The sequence below is a fragment of the Arachis ipaensis genome, chromosome B1, assembly GCF_059453495.1.
Source record: "Arachis ipaensis isolate K30076 ecotype BB chromosome B1, ASM5945349v1, whole genome shotgun sequence".
Classification (NCBI taxonomy): Eukaryota; Viridiplantae; Streptophyta; class Magnoliopsida; order Fabales; family Fabaceae; genus Arachis; species Arachis ipaensis.
The window spans coordinates 108,369,554-108,391,232 of NC_142436.1; the positions used below are offsets into that span (position 1 = coordinate 108,369,554).

The window sequence follows — 21,679 nt, forward strand, 5'->3', positions numbered from 1 at the left end:
AATACCACTAATTTACATAAAATACAGCAACACCTTTTAAGGAACTAAAAGTTTTTAATACAATCCATCCAATTGTATTTACTTTTATGTCCCTCATTTGGTTGACTATCTTCTTTGTATCTTAAAGATCTAAGCATAACAACATATATTTAGATTAATTGTTTTAAAAAATGAGCATCAATGATTTCATCACTTTAGAATTCCATTTGTAATGGTCTATACGAAATAGAATGACATTCTCACCAAAATTGAGGTGGCTACGGTGGTTGGCGTGGCTGCAGTGCTGCGGGCAGCGGGGCTGGGTAAATGGGTGGGTATAGCTTGATTTGCCTTTTTCTTTCAATTTCAGAGAGGAATGGGGCTGAGGTGCATTGAATTTCTGCAAAATGATAAAAAAAATATAACTGAACTTTTTTAATGCTTACAGAAATTATATATCCAGTCCTCTTATAAAAATATTTAATTACAAAGATGTCATATTTTAGTTAAGATATTAACTGAAACTAAAACTTAACATCCATAATAATTAGCATTAAATCATATCCAGATTCAACATGTATAGCATTTAGTTCAGTTAGTACAAGTAACTACATTTATCCCATAATACTTCACTAACCAATATTAAACTGTTATTTAGAATATCCAACAATTATGTGCATTTATTTCATCCAAGCCTATATAAATCAGACTTCAGTTCCCTACTTTGTTCTTTCCAAGTATAAACAATTCGATGGAGTCCTCAATAAATCTATGTTCTACACAATTCAAATAAGAGACAACGGATTATCAATTTAAGACGCATCCATGTCCCAGATTCCCCTCACCTTTTTTTTATTTTCACTTGATAATTTCTTTTCTCATTAAGAGCATAAGTAAATCTGCATTAAATACAATAAATCAGAGGAATGAAAGAGTCAAAATAATGTCATAGTCCATACTCCAAATAATATCCTCACTGCCTGAATATAGTATGCTGTCTAGTTGAAAATGTGTACTATAATATCGGTGCCCAAGATTCAGAAAAGAGTTCATATAGTTACAGTTTTCAGGATCTCATCCTCTAACATGCAAGATGATTATTAGGTATACATAACATCAGCTAGTAACAAGAAGAGTGTGGCATTCTTATGTCTAATACATTTCAAACTCTTACCGAATCTTACCCTTTGCAATTCTGGAAAAGTTTACTCTATATCAAGTAACGAATTCATATATACTGGATTAAACTGCAAAAATTAAAGGAAAAAAAAAACCACGTGCAAAAGCACCATTCCTAGAGGATGTAATCTATACATTCTAACATAATAAATGCATCCATGACCAATTACACGACTTAATCTCGTGACCTTAAGGTCATACAAAGATAACTCAACCATTGCTCTAAGACATCTCTTTTATCAAAATGCAAATAGTTGAAGATAAATTTCAAACCAGTATAATAGCACCTTTTCTGTTTGTTGTACAGTATTGTAAGACCTCGTGTAATGCCAATGGTTTGATATCTAACACTACCCTTCCAACCAGGTTACAAGAGTAGGATCAACAGCTGCAAGAAATGCTGTGGGGTCATGAAGGTAAACCCCTGCATAGAAAAAAACACATATATTAGAAAAAAATAAAAAAAAAACAGGTTAAAGTCAGTATAAAATGCAGAGGCAGCAGCTGAAAAACCAAGGATTTTCCCGTTTCAGAAACAGTAACGTCTACCCAAAACATGTTATAGTTGTGAGCTCAAGTAAAAGATAACTATAACAACAAGAAAAGATTATAATTACTATAAGTGGATTATATTAATTTCACAGATTTGAAGTATAATTCCATCTACTTGCGCAGGGACCCAATTCAACAAAGCAACCGTTGCTTACCAACTTTTCGTTTTTTCTATACAGCAACTCGCTGACAAATGCTTTCCATAATCCCACATAATCATCTTTTAATATTTGGTACACAACGCTTACTCTTTCTGTCACTAATTAATTGCAAGAATATAAAATAAAAAAACAAAAGAGAACACCAACAACAACACGACATCAGCAACTATAACATGAAAAGTTCGGAAAAATAACACAACAACATCGAAGGTGTGTCTGATCAAAATTAAATATACTCTTATGCCAATTACCTACTTCAATTCCAATTAACTCAGTTCAGAACAAAATTAAAGGACATCAGGCAAACAATGAACAGCACAAAACTCAGGCTAGAATAAACCAATATAAATACTAAAAAATGATTCCAAGTCACAGCAAACAGAATTCAAATTCCAGCTAACGAAGATCATGAACATAATTAAGTAGTTAACCACAATACATGATTCCTATTCCCCAGTCACAGAAAAATAAGACATGCAAAGCTAAAAATCATGAACAACTTAGGTTAAGGATCTTAATGATAAAAAGTCTATTATTGAATAATGTGTATTTGTTGATTCAAAATTGGTGTCTTAGGCATCAACAAGTTAACGACTGTGACTAGGACAAGTATAAAAGGATACTATAGGAGTATAGTAGATATAGTAGAAAAATTGATCTGATTACAAACTATGATGAGTTAAATAACTCTTTAATAGAAGTTCCAATGATATACTGTGATAACTTCAGTGCAGTATTATTAGATGTCAATCCTATTTTACATAATAAGTCCAAATATTTTAAGATATACTTGTATTTTTTTAGAAATCATGTAAATGACAAAGAAATCGGAATATACCAAATCTCAAAAACTGTGCAAGTGGATGATATTTTCACAAAGGTTATACACTCATAAAACTTCCTACACTTCAGAGACAAACTTAGCATTAGTGATCAAGGTCTAATTTAGCACAGCAACAGCAGTTTTCTAGAAAGCATAATTTAGAGAATATGAAGATCAAAGAAAAAAGAAACAACTTAAAAAATAGGAAAATTAGAGATAATGATAGGAGTTACGGTATGTATATATCTTAGTAAGGACTTTCTTAATTATAGTTAGTAATGGGTCAGCACAAATTAATTATAATTAGCTTAGTTATAGCTAGATGTTAGTAAGAAGGAGTAGATGCTAACAACTTTTGTTAGTTAGTTTATAATAGTAATTTCCTTTCTCATTGTAATTCACTTGGCTTTCACCTCATGTCATAACAGAATCATCTCATTTTGATTGATTCAATGTATCTCTCAATCAATTCCTCTTCTTCCTTCTCTACCCTCTAGGGTTGGGGTTTTTTATTTCAAACAAAATGATTCTACGTCACAGCAAACAAAATTCAAAATACAGCTAACAAAAATTATGAGCAATATTAAGTAATTAACCAAAACAAATTATTCCTATTTCCTAGTCACAGAAGATAAGATATTCAGAACCAAAAATCAAGCACAACTTTAAAATTTCAGAATTAGTAACCACAAGCATCAACAGCGCAAGACTCAGGCTAGAATACACACATAAATGAATAATATACAAATACAAGTTTCTTCAAATCCTCTACCAACTCTTTAGGGTTCAGTTCTAGTAAAATACAACACAAAATATCTGTCTAACCTTAATACTTATAAAAGTAAGCATACTACAGAACAAGAGCAGTTGGATAAGAGGGCCACCATCAACACCGAAACAATCACAAGCATACAGAACATGTGAATATTATTATACCAACCATAATAATAAAATAGCTCTTCTAATGCATCTCCAAAAATAGCCCAAATCAAGAAAACTACATAATCTGATCCACCTGGTTCAGAAAGCTTACATACATTAGAAAAATTAAGAATCAACTAAGAGAAAAATAAAAAGAAAGCATGGCTGATTCGATTCAATTGACTGAGATGAAGAATCAAACAGGGCTGACAAGCTGAGAGTTTAAATGTTAAACCTCAGTATTCAAGTAACATGACTCCATTATTGTTATTATTACATCCTTCTAATGTCACAAATTCCATACATATTATGGTCCGTTGACACTAGTGTATTCACAACTTGGCCTCATCATTCTGATTCATACATTAAGTAAAAGAAAAAGTCCCAATAAGCTTTCATTACAATTTTTTACAAAGAGTTGGGGCTTTGGTTTGGAATTCATGCCGTTGATAATTACGAGAGGCATGAGGCCGTGAATCAGTAACATAGGCAGTGCAAATTTTAACAAAATTCACCACAATGAGTAACAACAAGCAAAATCATTGAAGGAACACTCAGTAATATAGGCAGTTCAAATTTTAACAAACCTCATCAAGACGATTAACAACAACAAAAAGAACTGAAAGAACAGTGAATCAGTAACATGGGCAGTGCAAATGTAAATTTTAAAAGTTATCAACTTAAAATTTATCATCAAATACAATCAGTGAGCAAAGCCAAGTATTCAAGCACTGATTGAGCATTCTGTTCTGATTCTGTGACTGAGAGGCAGTAAATTCAGCAACAAGTGCAAGTTACAGCAACAAATTTAAAAAATCCTAGTAAAGTACCGATTTACAGCAAAAAGGTGAATTTATTGATTACCAATTCAACAACATGCGGGAACACAGGGAGAAACATATGCAAATTAACCATGCCCAGCCAGCTGTTTTATGCCTTTTTAATCAGAATAAACAACCAAAGCTAGTGCATGGATGATATGCACATAAAATCAGATGAAAAAACCTGTTTACAGAGGTCTTCAAGGAACTCAGACTATGTACTGGGTTTGATGTCACTGTCATTAAGAATGAATGAATGCTTGATGAGCTCAATTATCATTTCGCATAGGTTCTCACTCACTAACAATGTACCTCCTAATTGCCCATAAAACCCTTATCATAGTCATATCATATTTCCTTAAAAAATCAAAACGCATACATAAAATATTTATTAGTGTTTAACCAATGCAACCCGTTAAGTCCTAACAAAATTAGAATTTAAATCAAAGGGATGCACTAATCATGGACTTCAACACCACATCTAACTTTCATAGTAAACAATCTCAAATACAATGATCACCAATATCCAGCAAATAAACAATAAATATACTGCAACAAGTTAGCAAATAAACAAGAACAAGACCTAAATAGAAAATCCAACAAATGAAGTCGCAGCAACCGAACAATTTGACAAATTAGGATGACAACAGCCCAACAATTTAGCAAATCAACTTAAGAAATTCAATAACAGAAAATCACAACAAAAAAAAAGGTAACACAAGAACACAAGAATGATTAGCAAATTAAGAAGTTCACAATAACAGTTTAAACATGTACCAGATGAACACTAATGCAAGTGCAATCATCATGCTAACATGTTTTCTGCAAAGATGCTATTTGTACAGCTAAAATTTCCTCATTACTATGATCCAATTATTCTAATTTCACATGCAATCAACTTAATAAGTTTCTAAAAGCTAGCAAGTATAAAACCAACCAGAAATATGGTTAAAGCAATTCATCAAACATGTTGAGTGCGGTAAAATTAAAACGAAATAAGAGAATTCAAAGCTTGATTTCATCGTGATAGAGAAGAGAACATAACTTTTGTAACTTTAATTTAGTCTACCAAAACATCCAAACCAATATCAAATAAAATAAGTACTTATTGTAATATAAATCATAGGTTGCAGAGTTCGAAGAAGAGTGTTGGTGTTGTGCGAGTGTATTGTCTGGTGGCGGGTTTAGGGAACTCACGGCGGGGACGAAGGAGAGCAGTTTGAAGGCTGTGTGGAGCGCGCGGGTTGGTCGCAGAGTTTGAAGCAGAGCAACGTGGCTTCCAGACGCACGCGAACTCGAACGGTGAAGGGCGATTGAACGCGAACGGTGAACGCCGAGCGAACGCGTACGGCGAAGAATGCGATCGAAAATGTGAACATGAACGGCAAACAAACGGCGACGGAAGGACGGCTGAGCAGACAAATACGACAGATGCCGAGGTCGAGGAAGCAACCGCGATCGGTGACAGCAAACAGGGGTTGAAGATTTGGAGCACGAGGGACGCTAGATGACGGAACGCGAACTGTGAGTGCGACGGACGGCGGCAGTATGACACTCCTTGTGGCGGTGGTGTAGGCTTACAGTGCTAGGGTTTTGTGGTTGGGTTTGGGTGATTTCTCTGACTGAAAGAAAGAAACGGAGAAAGGGAGAAAGAAACGAATGAGCGTCCCTTTTTTTGTGTAAACCGGCCTGGTTCCGGTTCGATCTGACCAGTCGGCTTTTGTGCGGTTCAACGATTTTTTTTAACCGGACTTGCAATAGATCCGGTGGAACCTGGCGGGTTTCGATGAAAACTGGTGACCCGGCCGGGTGATGTGACCCGGTCCGGGTTGTGAATTTTTTTTTATTCCTAAGCAAAACGGCGTCGTTCTAATGAATAATTCCCCCTCCCCAAACTGAAATGAAACCCTAATGGCTATCCCCCTTCCCCCATTGCCTCATGCCCTCACCTCACATCTCCTGATCTCCCTAATGGCGTCTGAGAAGAGTTCTCACTTCTCTGACTCTCTGAGACTTTGAGAATTTAAGTTCATCAACCTCGTCATCACTCTCAGTCTCGCGTCGTCCTCGTCGTCACCCCCCTGCCAACCTCGTCGTCATCACTCTCAGTCTCGCGTGGTCCTCGTCGGCTCTGTTCATCAAGTCGCGGCCTCACCTCTTGTCGTCACTCTCAGTCTCAGGTGGTCCTCATCAGCGCTGTTCATCAACTAGCTCAGAAAGGTCAGAACGCTTCTGCAGCCTCACCTCTCCGTCACTCACAGTCTCTGCCTCAGTTCATCACTTCCTCTGCTCCCTCAGGTCAGTGCCTCTGCTATTGACCTATTGTTACGAAATCTGTTGATAAATTTGATTTTTTAGAGTAGTTATTGAATTGTATTGTTGCTGGATTCTGGTGGGTAATTTGGTATCTGTTGAATTGAATTATATTGTTGCTGGTTGCTGGTTGGTAATTTGGTCTCTGCTTCGGATCCTTGGCATTTGTCAGAAAATTTTTTCATTTTGCTCTCTAGTCCCTTGATTCTTGTCTTGAATCTGCCTTTTCGATCTTTCTCAGTTGAGAGGCACTTCAATTCTGTTGAATTGTTCTTGAATTGTATTTTCCCTGTTTGTTGCTGGTTGCTGCTGTTGCTAGTTGCTGTGTTGGTTATTTGGTATATAGTTTTTTAGTTGTTGGTTGTTTAGAGTTGCTGTTAGGTGAATCAGAAAACTTTGGTGTTGTTGTTTACTGCTGGTTTGTTTAGACTTTAGACTTTGGAGTTGCTGTTAGTTGAATCAGAGAACTTTGGTGAAATGGTGGTGGTTGTTGTGTTGCTTAAAAACTGATTTAAGCAAATCCTGTTGCTGAAAATATTTTTGGTTTTTTTGCTAGAATTTTAAAAATGGCTTCATCTCAAACACCATCAGAAACGCCACCATTGTCAAAAATACACAAATGTAGATCAATTAAATTTGGAAGATGACCAAGATAATGATGGACCAAGTAACAATGCTATGGAAGATATGGATACAAATCAAAATGAGGGAAATGTTGATCAAGCTCCTAATTTGCCCTATGAAGATGTTGATGCCGACTTTGAGCTCACCCCTTGGACTTGATTTAATGAATGTGTTATCTTTAACTTGCTCTAGTTGATTTAAATTGAGAACATATTTTGTACTAAAAACTAGTTTATTAACTCTTCATTTAGATTATTAGTTATGTTTAAGACTTGATATTTGATTATTAATGTTTGTAAGACTCGCATTTTAAGTTTTAAGACATTATTTCAATTTTATTAATATAATTTTATATTTTTTTAGTTATGACCTGATTAACCGGGTGAATTAGTGACCCACCGGTTGAACCAGTAATCCGGTGACCCAGTCATATAACCGGGTTGATTACCGGTTCGGTTCTGATAACTATGGGTGTGGGTGATTTCTCTAACCGAAAGAAAGAAACGGAGAAAGGGAGAAAGAAACGAATGAGCGTCCGTTTTTTGTGTAAACCAGCCTGGTTCCGGTTTGATCCGACCGGTCGGCTTTTGTGCGGTTCAACGATTTTTTACCGGTTTTTAATTACCAGTTTTATATGCCTGCTCGGTCTGTTAGTGTTATTAGTTTGCAGTTAAACCGATCCGATCGACCGGTCCGTTCCAGTTTCGAGGTATATTGTTGAGAACAAAAACCGCTATCAATTAAGCATCAACACATTTCGCGTTCAATAGTGAGGTTGCAATTTTTCATCTTTTTATTGCAATATTTTTTGTGTAGGAGCAGCATGAAAGAGGTCCTCATGGAGGACCATGCTCTACTCTCTTCATTGCAAATCTTGGTCCAAACTGCACTGAAGATGAACTGAGACAAACTGTCTCAGTGTGAGTTATTGTGTCTATAGTAAAGTTGTTCATATTGGAGCAGTGCTGGACCTACTGGTTCTTGTTATATCTTGATCTTGCAATGTTCATCTTTCACTTGATTTTGAGTTTTTACTATCGACCTTTAATGTCTTAAATCCATTTTCCAGGTATGCTGGATTCAACATGGTCAAAATCCGTTCTAGAGGAGGAATGCCGGTTACATTTGCTGATTTTGATGTGAGTCATAGTTCTTGTTCAATCCCCTGTTGGTCAGTGTAGTAAATTTTGCTTGCTTACCCCTTATCAATTTACTAACCTTTATTCTTTTACAGGAAGTTGAACAAGCTACTAAGGTCATGGAGCAGCTTCAGGGCAGCATGCTGTCGTCGTCAGATCGGGGTGGCATGCACATAGAGTAACTTCTAACCTAATGGTTTCTATTAATTTTAGATACTCTAGCTAGGATTGATGTCTTATGTCCCTAAATATTTTCTTGTAGATACGCAAGGTCTAAAATGAGGAAGCATTAGAAGAAAGGGAAGCAAGCCAACCAATGAATTTATGTTGTCTGAACCCTCTCAGGATTGTCATCATCAGCCAACCAATGAATTTTGCTTCACATGATTCCTAGAAGTCAAGAATTCAAAAAATCATAGGACATTGTCAACATCAGCCAACCAAGATTTTTTGGTTTTATCAATTGCTTCAAAATTTTAAGATTTTTAAAATGGATAAACTCTATCAGTCTCATTAACTGCTACTATATATTCAGCATTTTTTGCTTTTGTTTTGTCATGTCTATACTTACCTCTTTTTTAATTATGAGATATTGAGTTTAGTGCTATATTTTATAAAATATGAAGATATTGTATCATGAGTCATGAGACTTGCATATATTAGAGTTTAGTGTACATTTTCATAAATAAAATGTTTCTGATATCATTCAAACTCAAAAAGGTGAAGTGTCATTATTAATTACCCTGTGATTTTAGTACCCTTCATAGATGCAAAAGGCTAACTCTGATTTGTCTATATCGCTGTCCAAGTTGGTTCAGAACTTCAGATGACAACCATCAAACCATGTTTGTTTGCTTCTCAACGCATGCATGTGCATGGACACGCGCATAGAAAGTGAAAAGGGATAGTTAAACCAACAATCTTTGAACTTAGAAGAAGCTACTCCATTTCATTTCATTTCAAGACCCCACAAACTCTCTCAAGTCAAAGAGGCCCTTTTAGGCACAATAGTGTGTACATGATTTTCCCTGAAGAATTTCAAAAACTTCTATATTTTTTTACCTATCCTACTTTCACCCTGCTATTATACACATGCAAAATTAGATCACTGCAGAAAGATAGATAGAAAGATGCAAAATTACAAAATAGGAGGGAAAATAAACATATTTAGCATAACAAGAAAAAAGCAATTCTCAATTTTGATCAAGTATCAACCCCTTTCTAAATGTCATCTTCACATGAAGTCCTTCTTGCTTTGTTGTCCCTGTCCCAATATGCAGGCCTCTATTTGTCAAGAGATAGCTTCCCACCGAATGATTCAAGTGACACCTCTAACAGAGGACCCCTGTAATGGTGCTGCCTCTGCAGCGGCACCGACCAGAGTCGGCCACTCCGGTTTCCCACATCATAACTTGGAGTTGAAATGTAACTTGCGTCCATGACCATGTCGCCGTCCAGTATACGAAGAACCTTGAATAAACAAGCAGAAATAATTTTAAAAACAGTTAGGCAGGGAACATGGTCAAATTCAAAAAACATGATCTAAACATGCAGCATTAGCTTTTCCTATTGATTTTAACTTAAAACAGAGTTTGATCAAATTATAATATATATGTGATTGAGAATTCTTCAAAGCAATTTTTTCCAACAAAAAATAAGTTCAAGAACTTGTTTACCTGTGACATGCGTGGTCTGGAATGAGGATCTCGCCGTATGCATAATGATGCAGCATGCAACATGCAATATACCTCATTTTCTAAGTATTGGTTCCCCAGCCTTGGATCAATCAGTTCCTCAATGGCATATTCTTCCAACAGAGATCGTGTCTGTTAAATATCAAGACATTTACTCAAATTTCGACAAGACTTGGCATGAACAACCAGAAACATAAAAGGGGATTAATATAGGATTTCTGATTGTTAATTATAGACATAGCCATACTTTAACTCTTAGGCAATGTTTGGTTGGGGATAAAATAAAGGGTGAAATTTTTCACAGAATGGTTCGAGTAAAAATTGCAAATATAACTTACCCACTCAGTGAGACACTGCTGTCCCTTAGGCCGCGTGAGATCCACAGCTTTTCTCCCTGTAACAAGCTCCACCAATACCACCCCAAATGAATAAACATCAGCTTTCTCAGTTATTTGGCCGCTTTGAGCATATTCAGGAGCCAAATACCTACACAATAACAACATATCTTAATTGTGAGTTCATATTTCTCAGACAAGTTTTGATTATGAAAACCATTCAGGACAAACACAAATACATACCCGAATGTTCCAATTACTCGGGTTTCCACACCCGTGTCTCCATCAGGTTGCCACCTCGCCAATCCAAAATCACCAACCTTGAAATCACAATATAATGCTGTTAGAAAAATTAGGCATGTATGTAATCCAACTCAAATTCAGCATACACCAGAGTTTAGAATGTAATCTATACAAGACTCAGAAAATTCTGTCTTTTACATCCAATGGTAAGTAAATTTAAAAATGTAGATGGGTGGATATTCAAAAGTGAGGTAAAGGTGCCTTTTATAGTGTAAACTACAAACCTACAAGAATGCATTGTACAATAGGCAAGCACTACCATTCCAGTGGTTCAAAATCATGAGTTATGAGAATGTTGTTAGGCCGCATGTCACGGTGGATAATGCATCCCACTCTACACTCTTCATGAAGATATCGTAATTGGAGATAAGTTTCCGCTATACGAATTGGGATTCTTTTTTATAAAAAAGAGAATTAAAATAAAATTCATTAAGACATAAAGACAAGAAGAAGGATAATACAAAATGTGGGGATAAGTGATCCCTTATGCAAAAGCAAAACAAAACAAAATTTATCTATGAAACACTAAACCAGAACTTCCAAACTTTCAAATCATAAGCTTTACACCAAATAGAAGCTAGGCATCTAATCGTGTCCCATAAAATTTGCTTGTTAGAAAATCTGTCATTGAAGGTGAGTGCAATTTGAGAAAGGAAAGAAAAGGGAAGGTTATAAATGGGGAAGGAATTTAAGGAAACAAGGGAAGAGGTTTTTAACATTGCCTTCATTTGAAAGCGCTTAAAAGAGAAATGAGCTTTACAATTTTACTCATCATAAAAGTAACTGAAAATAATTATAAATGATGTACATAATATTTCCATTTCAACAAGGATAAAACCATATCAAAATATTTTCTTAATCACCCTAAAACCTCTGATTTCGAGATGTTTGGAATATAACTAGGTTACAGAGGCTTTAAGAAGCAATGCCACTTATTTCCCCTTTCTAACGCAACCTCCAAGAAAAGGGAAGGTATATAATGCTCTTAATGTACCCAAAGGATTGTTTTGTTCAGTAACACGAAACAGTTAAATGGACAGAAAATCAAAAGACAAGACTTTGGCAATGACATTCAATTAAACAGAATGCGTACATGTAAATCGTTCTGAAGTGGTGTCCCAGTCAACATCAATCGTTGGTTTGCATTCCGTGCAACAGCCATCAAATTTTTCCACCTAAAGCTATTTCAATCCTTCAAAGCATGAGCTTCATCCATCAGCATGCAGCTCCACCTCCAGCGCTTCAATATTTTACGATCATCTTTCTGCTGTGGACTAGAGTGAATATAAATTATAAACATGTAGTTAACACCGGAATATTTTGTAGAAATGGCATCTCTGTGTAGACAAACGAACCTGTGCCGTTCAAAAAGTGAATAACACACAAGAAGAACATTAAATGGAGGAGGCAACCCTGCCTTCGAGAGGGAGTTCAACTCCTTGCAATATGCTGTTCGTCCAGCCCCATGGTATTGAAGAGTAGAAACTGACGGGCACCACTTCTTTAGTTCCCTTTCCCAGTTTTCCAAAACAAAAGCAGGACATACCATGAGATGTGGACCAGGATCATTATGCAAGTGATTCAACAAAGTTAAATATGTAATGGCCTGGTAGACAATAACAGATTTTACTCTAATAAGTCAATGATTAAAAATAAAAATGAAGGCATAATCAAACCAAATGGACAAGAACATACCTGAACAGTTTTGCCCAGGCCCATTTCATCTGCCAATATGGTTGTGCCATACATGAAAATCAATTGTTAAGAATGAGACTCATCACAATCAGCGAATAATCTCTAATGCACAAACTCATGGCATAATTACCATAAGAAACATAAAATCAAATGTTGTTAGGCCGCATGTCACGGTGGATAATGCATCCCACTCTACACTCTTCATGAAGATATCGTAACCCACGAGCAGCTCCAATGGCAATTTTTTGCCGTGCAGCCCATTCTAATGGTTCTCGCTGTCTCCCTGAAATAGTTTGAAATATTAGACTAATTTACAATCATATCAGGAAAATATATGCCTTGTTTCAATCACTGTATTCAAAATGAAAAACATCGTCAAAATTAATCCTACTTCACCACCTGCTTTTAGTTGGCATCAGATTAATAAAAATCAAAGTAGCAAACATAAGTCTGATAAGAACAGAAGTTCGGATGCAAGAGAGCAAGAGAAATCACCATATAAATGTGAATCCAATGATCCATTGCATATGTACTCGTAAACTAGTAGCCTTCTCTTATCCTCTATACAGAATCCAATCAGCATAACAACATTTCGGTGCTGAGCACAACTCAGGACTTCTACCTCTGAGCAAAACTCAAGGTCACCCTGAGAACTAGCCAATTTATGTTGCTTGACAGCAACGACTTGTCCATCTGGTAGAACCCCTCTGTGAACGGATCCAAATCCCCCCTCAGCCAGGAAGTTGGCCTCGGAGAATCCACCAGTGCCAAGTTCAAACTCGGCATAGCTGTACCATCTTCAAATCAGTCACTTACTTGCCATTATCTTACACAAGAAATTAAGTAAGTATTTCATGAATCAGTTTAACATGAAGCCAACCCTTGAAACTGTCTAACTAATACAAGGTTAGCATTGGCTGACGGCTCTGTGAGTTATGGTTAACAGATTGGCTTAGAGCATGAGAGAGATTTGCTCTCGGTATAGGTAAGAATTTCTCTGACTACGCTCACTATCTCAGATTTTAGAACTATATCAGATTGAAGAAACAAAAAATCATGAAAATTTTCAGAACAATATCAAATCAATAACAAAATTTCCAAACAATATCAAATCAATAACAAATAAATTCAGAACTGTATCATAATTCAGACAAATCAAATTCATGAAAAATAAGTTATCTAAAAAAAACCTCAGGAGGGCAGTTCCATAACTGTTTTGCTAGAAAAGGGGAGTTGAGGGAAGGGCGAAAACGAGTCGGCTGCTTGAGGGTGAGAACGACGGCGAGCGTACGACTTCTTCGACGGTGAGAACGAAGGTTGGGGACTGGGGGGGCACTAGTGAGTAAAGCCCGCCTTCTTGGTGTTATCATCATTCTGCATCTTCGTCGCCATTGAAGCTCAAGCTCTGAACTCTGAATGGGGATGATTGATTTTGATTCTGAGCAAGCCGTGAGACAACTACTATCATTTGAGCCGCAAACACAATATCACCAAAACAAAAGAAGTAGTCTGGGTGCTCTACAAGTTCCCAGACGCTCTCAGTTTTTTCCGTTTTTTCTCCAGCAAAATTATCTTCATTGGAATTGAAAATAGCTTTCCATTGTAGAGAGTTGAGTTGATTTCTTCATTCAATTTTAGAGAGAAATGGGATCGGGGTGAATTGAGTTTTTGCACAATAATAATAATATAATTTTACTTATTCATGTTTATAGAAATTATATATTTATCCCTCTTATAAAAATATTTAATTACAAAATTATCCTACTTTAGTTAACATATTAACTCTTATTGAGTTAAATTAACTCAAACTAAAATTAAGTATCCAATTAAAACATGCCATATCATGAGGGGTAATTTACATGTTAAAATTGAGAGGGTTGGGTAGAACTCACCTATTTATTAAGAGTTGTTTGCTTGCTTGCTTGTGTTTAAATGAGAATGGATCGTTCCAAATTAAAGGTGACAGCATCAAGTGATTGTTTGGAACTTTTCTTGTATATAATAAATGACACAAAAGCAAGAAAACTTTTTACTTGGATGCAAAGCAATGCATCCATCATAAGTCTTGTGAAGTAGCCTTGTTATTGCACAATGCATGCAACATAGAGAAATGCTGATGGACATTTTGTCACAAAAATTATTTATTATTGTCTCAAATTTTATTCATTTTCTTCACCATTTGTTAATAGAATGAGAACCACACTTAATCACATTAATCTTGACATGTTTTCTTTTTTCTGAGCTTTTGTTTCAATCTCCAAAATGCCTGAGATATTAGACATATGTGTTAGGATAATGGTACAACTGAAAATTGGGTGTATGATGCCTTGAACTTATGAATGTGATTCCTTCAAGCTTCAGCAAACTAAAAAATAATGTAATTTACATATGATCTATGACATTCTCTCTGAATATAAAACAGAAAAAAATACATCAGAAGAAATCAAGATACAAGTATGTTTCTATCTGGTCTAGCTAGGGCTATATGAAACAGTTTCTTCACTAAGTAAAAGTGCCCACAAAACAGCCTCACACAAACCACTATAATGGATAAACAAATGTCCACCATCTGAAACTTCATGGTAATTTATCCATGGCATATTTCTTGAAACAAATCTCTGAATTTGAGAGGGCACAACCTTGTCTTCATATCCCTGCCAAATGTGAACTTCACTTGTGTTGTGAGAGAATGAATTGCTCAGTTTCAATGGATCAAACTCCCAGTTGCAATAGTCTTGGAGAATATTTTGCAAGCCAAAGTGTCCATTGGATCAGTCTCTTCCTGTAGTCTATATCCATCTCTATCATATTGCACAAAATATATACTCAATGCATCTATTAGTTCCTGCACATTCAGTGTCACATCAATATTATATATATTATCATCAACATACATTTTGAATCTATTCCACTCACTGTTGATAGCTCACCGGTATTCAATAATCAATTAGATCTAAATACAACTAACAATTTTCACATTACCGTAACGGAGTCAATAAAAGATTGATCTTTTGTACCGATTTTCACAATTGGATACTGGAATGACGAACTCAAGAAGTTGCAACAAGTAATTTAAAGTTATAGAGATAAGATTGGAAAATCTCAACTTTAATTCAGTTCCTGTTCCTTCCAACTCAACAATTATAACCCCAATAGTGAGATTCCCAGAAATAGTGAACCTCACTTACCACATAAGAATCTCCATTTTTCAAACATCAATAAAAATATATCAAAAATGAAACTTTATTTAAAAAAAATTTGAAAAAGGAGATAAGTACCTGTTTGCATTCCCTGGACCTAGCAGCTGCAGAGGAGGATGAGCCTTCAACGGCGGGCACCTACAGAAACTGATGAGGAACAGGATGATGATTATAAAGAGAAACAACAGCGATGAAGTTGTCATCAGTGACGACAGCGTTTTTTGAGAGGATAGCCTCAAGAGTCATTTCCTCGAAAGAGTGCTGATTATGGTGAGGTGGGTCTCTGCGAGAATGGGTTAGGATTATGTCTTTCCAAACACCATCAACAATTTTGGGCGGAGGAGGAGGGGATGAAGAAGGATTTGAGGGATGAGAGGTGGTTGTTGTTGTGGTGAGGCACTGCATCTGAAACGAATTCAAAAGAATTTGGATGAAATCGAAAAATTGGTGAGAAAGAGGGTAGGGGAAGAAGTGGAGGGCCAGCGCGAAGAGGAAGAAGGCAACAGGCAGCTAGGTTTAGTTCTCAAGTTTTATATGGGACAATTTTAAAATATAAAAAATTTGTATCTTTTATTATAATTTTTAATAAATTATAAATAAATTAAATCTAAATCATCATATCGTCTATTAATCTAATCCAACGCTTTAAATTTTATGGTGCATCACATAAGTTCAAAAGACTTGAGTTGATTTTAGACACATTCAAGACTATCTATAACAATATATCTATAACAATATATAAAGTTAATACAGAGAATTGACTATGACTTTGGTGTCCAATTTTTTTAGACTATATTAACCCTACAATAAACTATTTCAAAAAGTAAATTATGAGGACAAAATAGACATAAAATTTATTTTGAAAAATCCAATAACTTTCCAAAAAACAATTTTATTACATCTGTAACTATAAAAACACACCTTCCAACAGAAAATATCAAACGGTCTACAAATTGCTAATAAATAAAAAAAATGGACTGATGTGGATATCAATATCTTTTCACATTCTTCACCATCTTCATACTTTATTTAATTCTATGTTAGTTTTAGTTTATATAATTTGTTTTATCAGTGTCTTCGCATTCTGTACTATATTCATATTTTGTTTATCTATAATAATATATAAAGCCAATACAGAGAATTGACTATGACTTTGGTGTCCAATTTTTTTAGACTATATTAATCCTACAATAAACTATTTCAGAAAGTAAATTATGAGGACAAAATAGACATAAAATTTGTTTTGAAAAATTTAATAACTTCCCACTAAGATGAAAATAGTTTTGTTACGTCTGTAATTTTATATTAATTTTAGTTTAATTTTATATTAATTTTAGTTTATATCCTTTTGTTTTGAGTACGTTATACTCTCAGTAGTTTGGTTTTTACTTTTCTGTATTTTTTTACTGTTCTGTTATTCTCCTTTCTTCAACATTCTCGCCTCCGTCCTCTTTTATTGCCTTTATCTACTGCAGTTGTAAATTTCATTCAATTTTGCAGCAGTTATTATTATTTTTTTTTACCAAAGATAGGAGACTCGAACCCGCAACCTCTTAATTGAGTATGGGGAGACTATGCCATTTGAGCTATTACTCATTGGCAATTTTGCAGCAGTTATTACTTTCACGTATATCGTTCACTTATATCTTTTTTTTTCTCTTTAGTTTACTTATCTAATCTATATTTTCAGTCATTCCTCTCCCTTTTCAATTTATTCCCAACTTTTGATGTATGAAAATAGTACTGTGTCTCCTTTTTTTTATCAATTTAATGTAGAAAGAAATAATTTTTTTTGTCTTATTAATTTTGATGCAGAAAAAAACAGTTTCTTTTTATTTGATATGTATTTTTATATGTCTTTATCTATCAATAATTGAATGAAAAAGTTTTATAAATATTTTGTTAACTTATTTTTTTTAAAATTTCTTTACAATAATATTTTTTATTTTTTAAAATATTGATTAGGTAGAATATTATGTTTGAAATTTGAATACATAAATATTTATTTTGACACTAAATTAAATTATTAATTTTGTCTACCACAATATTATTTATTTTACATATTGGCTAAGTTATTTGATTGGCATATATATAGGATGCAAGAAAGTTCACATCTATCAAGGATTTGTTAAAAATATTAATATGTTAATTTCCTAAACTATCTAAGCTATTAATTATTTAGAGTATTGGATTTGATATTTAATTATATAGAGTACTACGTTTGACATTTATTAATTTCCTAAATTATATTGTAAAAGAATTAATTAATTTAATATTATTTATTTGTCACATAATTAACATATAAAAGATAAAATAAACCTACACCTACCAATAGTAGAATAAAAAATTCTCACGCATATTTTGTTATTTTTGTTATTTGTAATCTATTTTACATTGAATAATATTATTTTTTATTGATTATTAATTCGACATATAACACAATAAATATAGCAATGTAAAAATTTTGTTAATTGATTTTTCAAATAATTTAGGGGCCTAAGATAAAAAGTTTGTTAATTGATTTTGTTAATCACTTTTTTATTTTTAATCTATTTATATTAGATAATATTATTTTTTATTAATTATTAGATTTACATATAACATTTAAATGTGATAAGATAAGAATTATGTTATACATTTTTTATTGTTTCAACCTTTATGATTATTTTCTTTTTTTTATTTTTCTATCTCATCTCATGAGCCATGTAAGTTGTAATTTATTATTTTTCATATATATATATATATATATATATATATATATATTCTATTTTTTAAACCATTTTATTTTATTAGGTTTTTTAATTTATTTTATTGTATTTTTCTTTTACTTTAAAAATTTTAGAAATCTAGTGATCTTCTGTTTAAACGATTTCAATTATATGATCAAGAAATAATTTCAGAGAATATGTTTGAATTTTGGTAATTTATTAAGTCTAATTATTATATAAAAAGTTAAAAATATTCTGAACTTAAAAAATTATTTAATAATAAAATTGTGTTTGTTCAAAATCGTAAAGAGAGACAGAGAGAAAAAGAGAAAATTAAAATTTTTTAACTAATTACAAAAATTCACTACCATTAAAGCTATTAAATTTGAGTATATTAAGTGAGGATTAATAAGAAGCAAACTAGAACGATAAATCTAAAAATTTTCTATCTCTCTTTATATAGTGTTTCACTTTAAATAACTATTTTAAGTGGATAGTATTCAAATGACTAACAAAATAATAAAAAGATTTGCATTAGATTATGAAAATTAATCTCATTCTTATAATACAACAAGTATAATTACCCGTGCCATGCACGTGATAAGATTGAAATTATAATTTTAAATTAATTTAAATTATAATAATTTGATTAAAAAAAGTAACATGTTATGTATTGTTTTTTTTTAAATTTAGTGTTAATTGGATTAACTCTAAAATAGTTATTAATCGATTTTAATAATCTACTTTTTTCAATAAATCAGACATATATACTGAATGTAATCATAAATAATATAGTAATAGTTAAATCCACCAATAAATATATTAGTTATTATCAAGCTATAAAACAAATTAAATATAAAGGTTATTAGTACTTATAAATCTATAAAATCGCACTGTCTTTGTTCGCGTGCAAGGGTTTACTTATCAAATAAACTTAAAATATGAACAAAAAATATTTATAAATTGGACCTAGTATCACTTGAAAGAATAATGGAAAATAATCAACTTACCTTATCATCCATGAGAACTATTTCTATGTAAATCGTCTTGTTCTTGTCAAATTTAGATGAGACTTTCCATAACCTTATATATTAATTTTGTTAAATAATTCTATATATATATATATATATATATATATATATATATATATATATATATATATATATATATATATATATATATGGTAGTTTTTCTTAATATATATACGTATACATAATACATAAATAATTCTATACATATACATAAATAAAAAATATATGAATTATATTTTATTAAACTTTATATTACCGGTTATTAAAAACATTAAAATATATGAACAAAAAATATTTATAAAATGGACCTAACATCACTTGAAAGAATCATGGAAAATAATCAACTTAACTTACTATCCATGAGAACCATTTCTATGTAAGTCGTCTTATTCTTGTCAATCTTGGATAGAACTTTCCATAACTTTATATATTAATTTTGTTATATATATATATATATATATATATATATATATATATATATATATTACGGAAGTTTTTCTTAATATATATACATATACATAAATAATTCTATACATATACATAAATTAAAAAAATATGTGAATTATATTTTGTTAAACTCTATGTTACGATTATTAAAAACATCTAAATCACATATATTAATTATTTTTTTGTTATAATTATTTCGTTTTATATATATGATTATTTTTTATTCTACAATCGTGGAATAATTTTTTATTTTTTATATTTATATATATTCCTCAATTCCGACTCCATTCATACGCATATTAACAGTTTTTTTCTAATAGTGATGTTTTAATTTTTCATTTTCTTTTTTTAGGTATCTTTCTTTTTTTTTAAATAGTGATGTTTTAATATTTTTTTCTTTTTTTTAAATATATTTTTCTTAATAATTACATTACTAATCTGAAATATAAAATGAGAAAGAAAATAAACTTAAAAATAAAAAAAAGAAATTTTATATTAAAAATATAAAAATAATATATTCAAAAAGAATAGTCGTAATATATAAATTGAGTCAATAATTTAAATTTCTCTAAAACTAATTTAATCAAATACCAATATTAGAAATAAATTACTTAAATAACATTTAATCTATTCTAGTCCTTAGACACATATAGATTAGAGTCATTCTCGTAACGACAACGAACTGAAATAATGTCGTAAGTTCGAACATTTAGAATTCGTGCAAATTCAGACCATTCCTTTGTTCTTTGAAAACCTTCTGTATCCCTGATAGAGTTGAATCAAAATTTTTTTTATGGAAAAAGAGTTACGGAGATGGCTTTGATGTGTTGGAGACCAAAATCTGGAAGTCACTATTTATATTTGAGTGTCACACCCATTAAATCCGAAAGACCAAATAAAATAGTATCTCTGATTTTATTCTCATTTAATTTTAAATCAAAAGTAATAATGACTTATTTAATTCAGCATTTATGATAATAAATGAGATGATCATTATATAAGTTATTTAATGTAAAATAGCTTAATTTACGATGATAATTAATATATGTATTACCCATAAATAGATTAGAAAATAATAATTTCATAACAAAATAATGATTCAATTTGAATTATAATTAATTGATTGGTAGAAATTATAATAAATTGTATGATATTTAAAAAATTAACCAAATCAATTAGTTGATATAATTAATTTATTGTAATAACATGAATTTAATGAGTTAAAAGAAATAAATCGAAAAACACCATCAAAAATATGTTACGACAGTTTTATCATTAAGTGCAGAAATTTAATTTTTATATAATAGAATAGATATTTACAGATTATTATATTAAACACAAACTAAAAAAATACACTAAACAAAATAAAAGCATCAATGGTAAAATATAACCTAAAAAATCACTTAAATTAAAAATGAACCTGTGATGAATTATAATAAATCTATATATGAGAAGTAAAAGTAAAATAAATAATTAAAAATAAAGTAAAAAGATCAATTAAAAAAGTAAAAGATAGAAAAGATAATGTGTGGAGTAGATAAAAAATGTATTGTAATAGAAGATTAATATAATTAATTAATACAAAGGATGAAAGAGAAAAATCAAATTACGATCTTATTAAAAATATTTCAAAAAAATATTTTAAAAAAAACCTATTAATCAAATTTTATAAAAATATTATAAAAAATTTAAATTATCTTTAAATAAAATAATAATACCATTAAGAATTATTAATCAAAATAAATAAAAAAATC

General features: G+C 32.0%; 1 protein-coding gene, 2 long non-coding RNA genes and 1 pseudogene across 3 annotated transcripts in view; 1 reads left to right on the forward strand and 3 right to left on the reverse strand.

The window, feature by feature from the left end:
• LOC110271671 (uncharacterized) overlaps nt 1-14,504 on the forward strand; it is a 58,049-nt gene extending 43,545 nt beyond the window's left edge. The window contains exon 5 of the long non-coding RNA XR_015902754.1: nt 14,444-14,504. This is a non-coding gene — a long non-coding RNA (uncharacterized LOC110271671). The remainder of the gene's footprint in view (nt 1-14,443) is intronic.
• LOC148577851 (inactive protein kinase SELMODRAFT_444075-like) lies at nt 9,797-13,227 on the reverse strand (annotated as a pseudogene).
• LOC110271674 (protein CHROMATIN REMODELING 19-like) lies at nt 12,031-12,593 on the reverse strand. The gene is made up of 3 exons (XM_021122715.2): nt 12,540-12,593; nt 12,200-12,450; nt 12,031-12,118 (listed from the first exon to the last, which is right to left on the reverse strand). The coding sequence occupies exons 1-3, from the start codon at nt 12,591-12,593 to the stop codon at nt 12,031-12,033; spliced, it is 393 nt and encodes a 130-aa protein (XP_020978374.1).
• Nucleotides 14,505-14,662: 158 nt separating the features above from the next.
• On the reverse strand, nt 14,663-16,243 carry LOC148577852 (uncharacterized). Its single transcript, XR_015902755.1, has 3 exons — nt 15,818-16,243; nt 14,873-15,384; nt 14,663-14,741 (listed from the first exon to the last, which is right to left on the reverse strand). It is a non-coding gene; the product is annotated as an uncharacterized LOC148577852 (long non-coding RNA).
• Between the last annotated feature and the right edge of the window lie 5,436 nt (nt 16,244-21,679).

Coding starts and splice junctions, on each gene's coding strand:
- LOC110271674 (XM_021122715.2), bottom strand. CDS start 12,593: ATGTATGGCACAACCATATTGGCAGATGAAATGGGCCTGGGCAAAACT. Junction 12,451..12,539: donor GCCTGGGCAAAACTGTTCAG/GTATGTTCTTGT, acceptor ATTGTCTACCAG/GCCATTACATATTTAACTTT. Junction 12,119..12,199: donor TCACTTTTTGAACGGCACAG/GTTCGTTTGTCT, acceptor TATTCACTCTAG/TCCACAGCAGAAAGATGATC.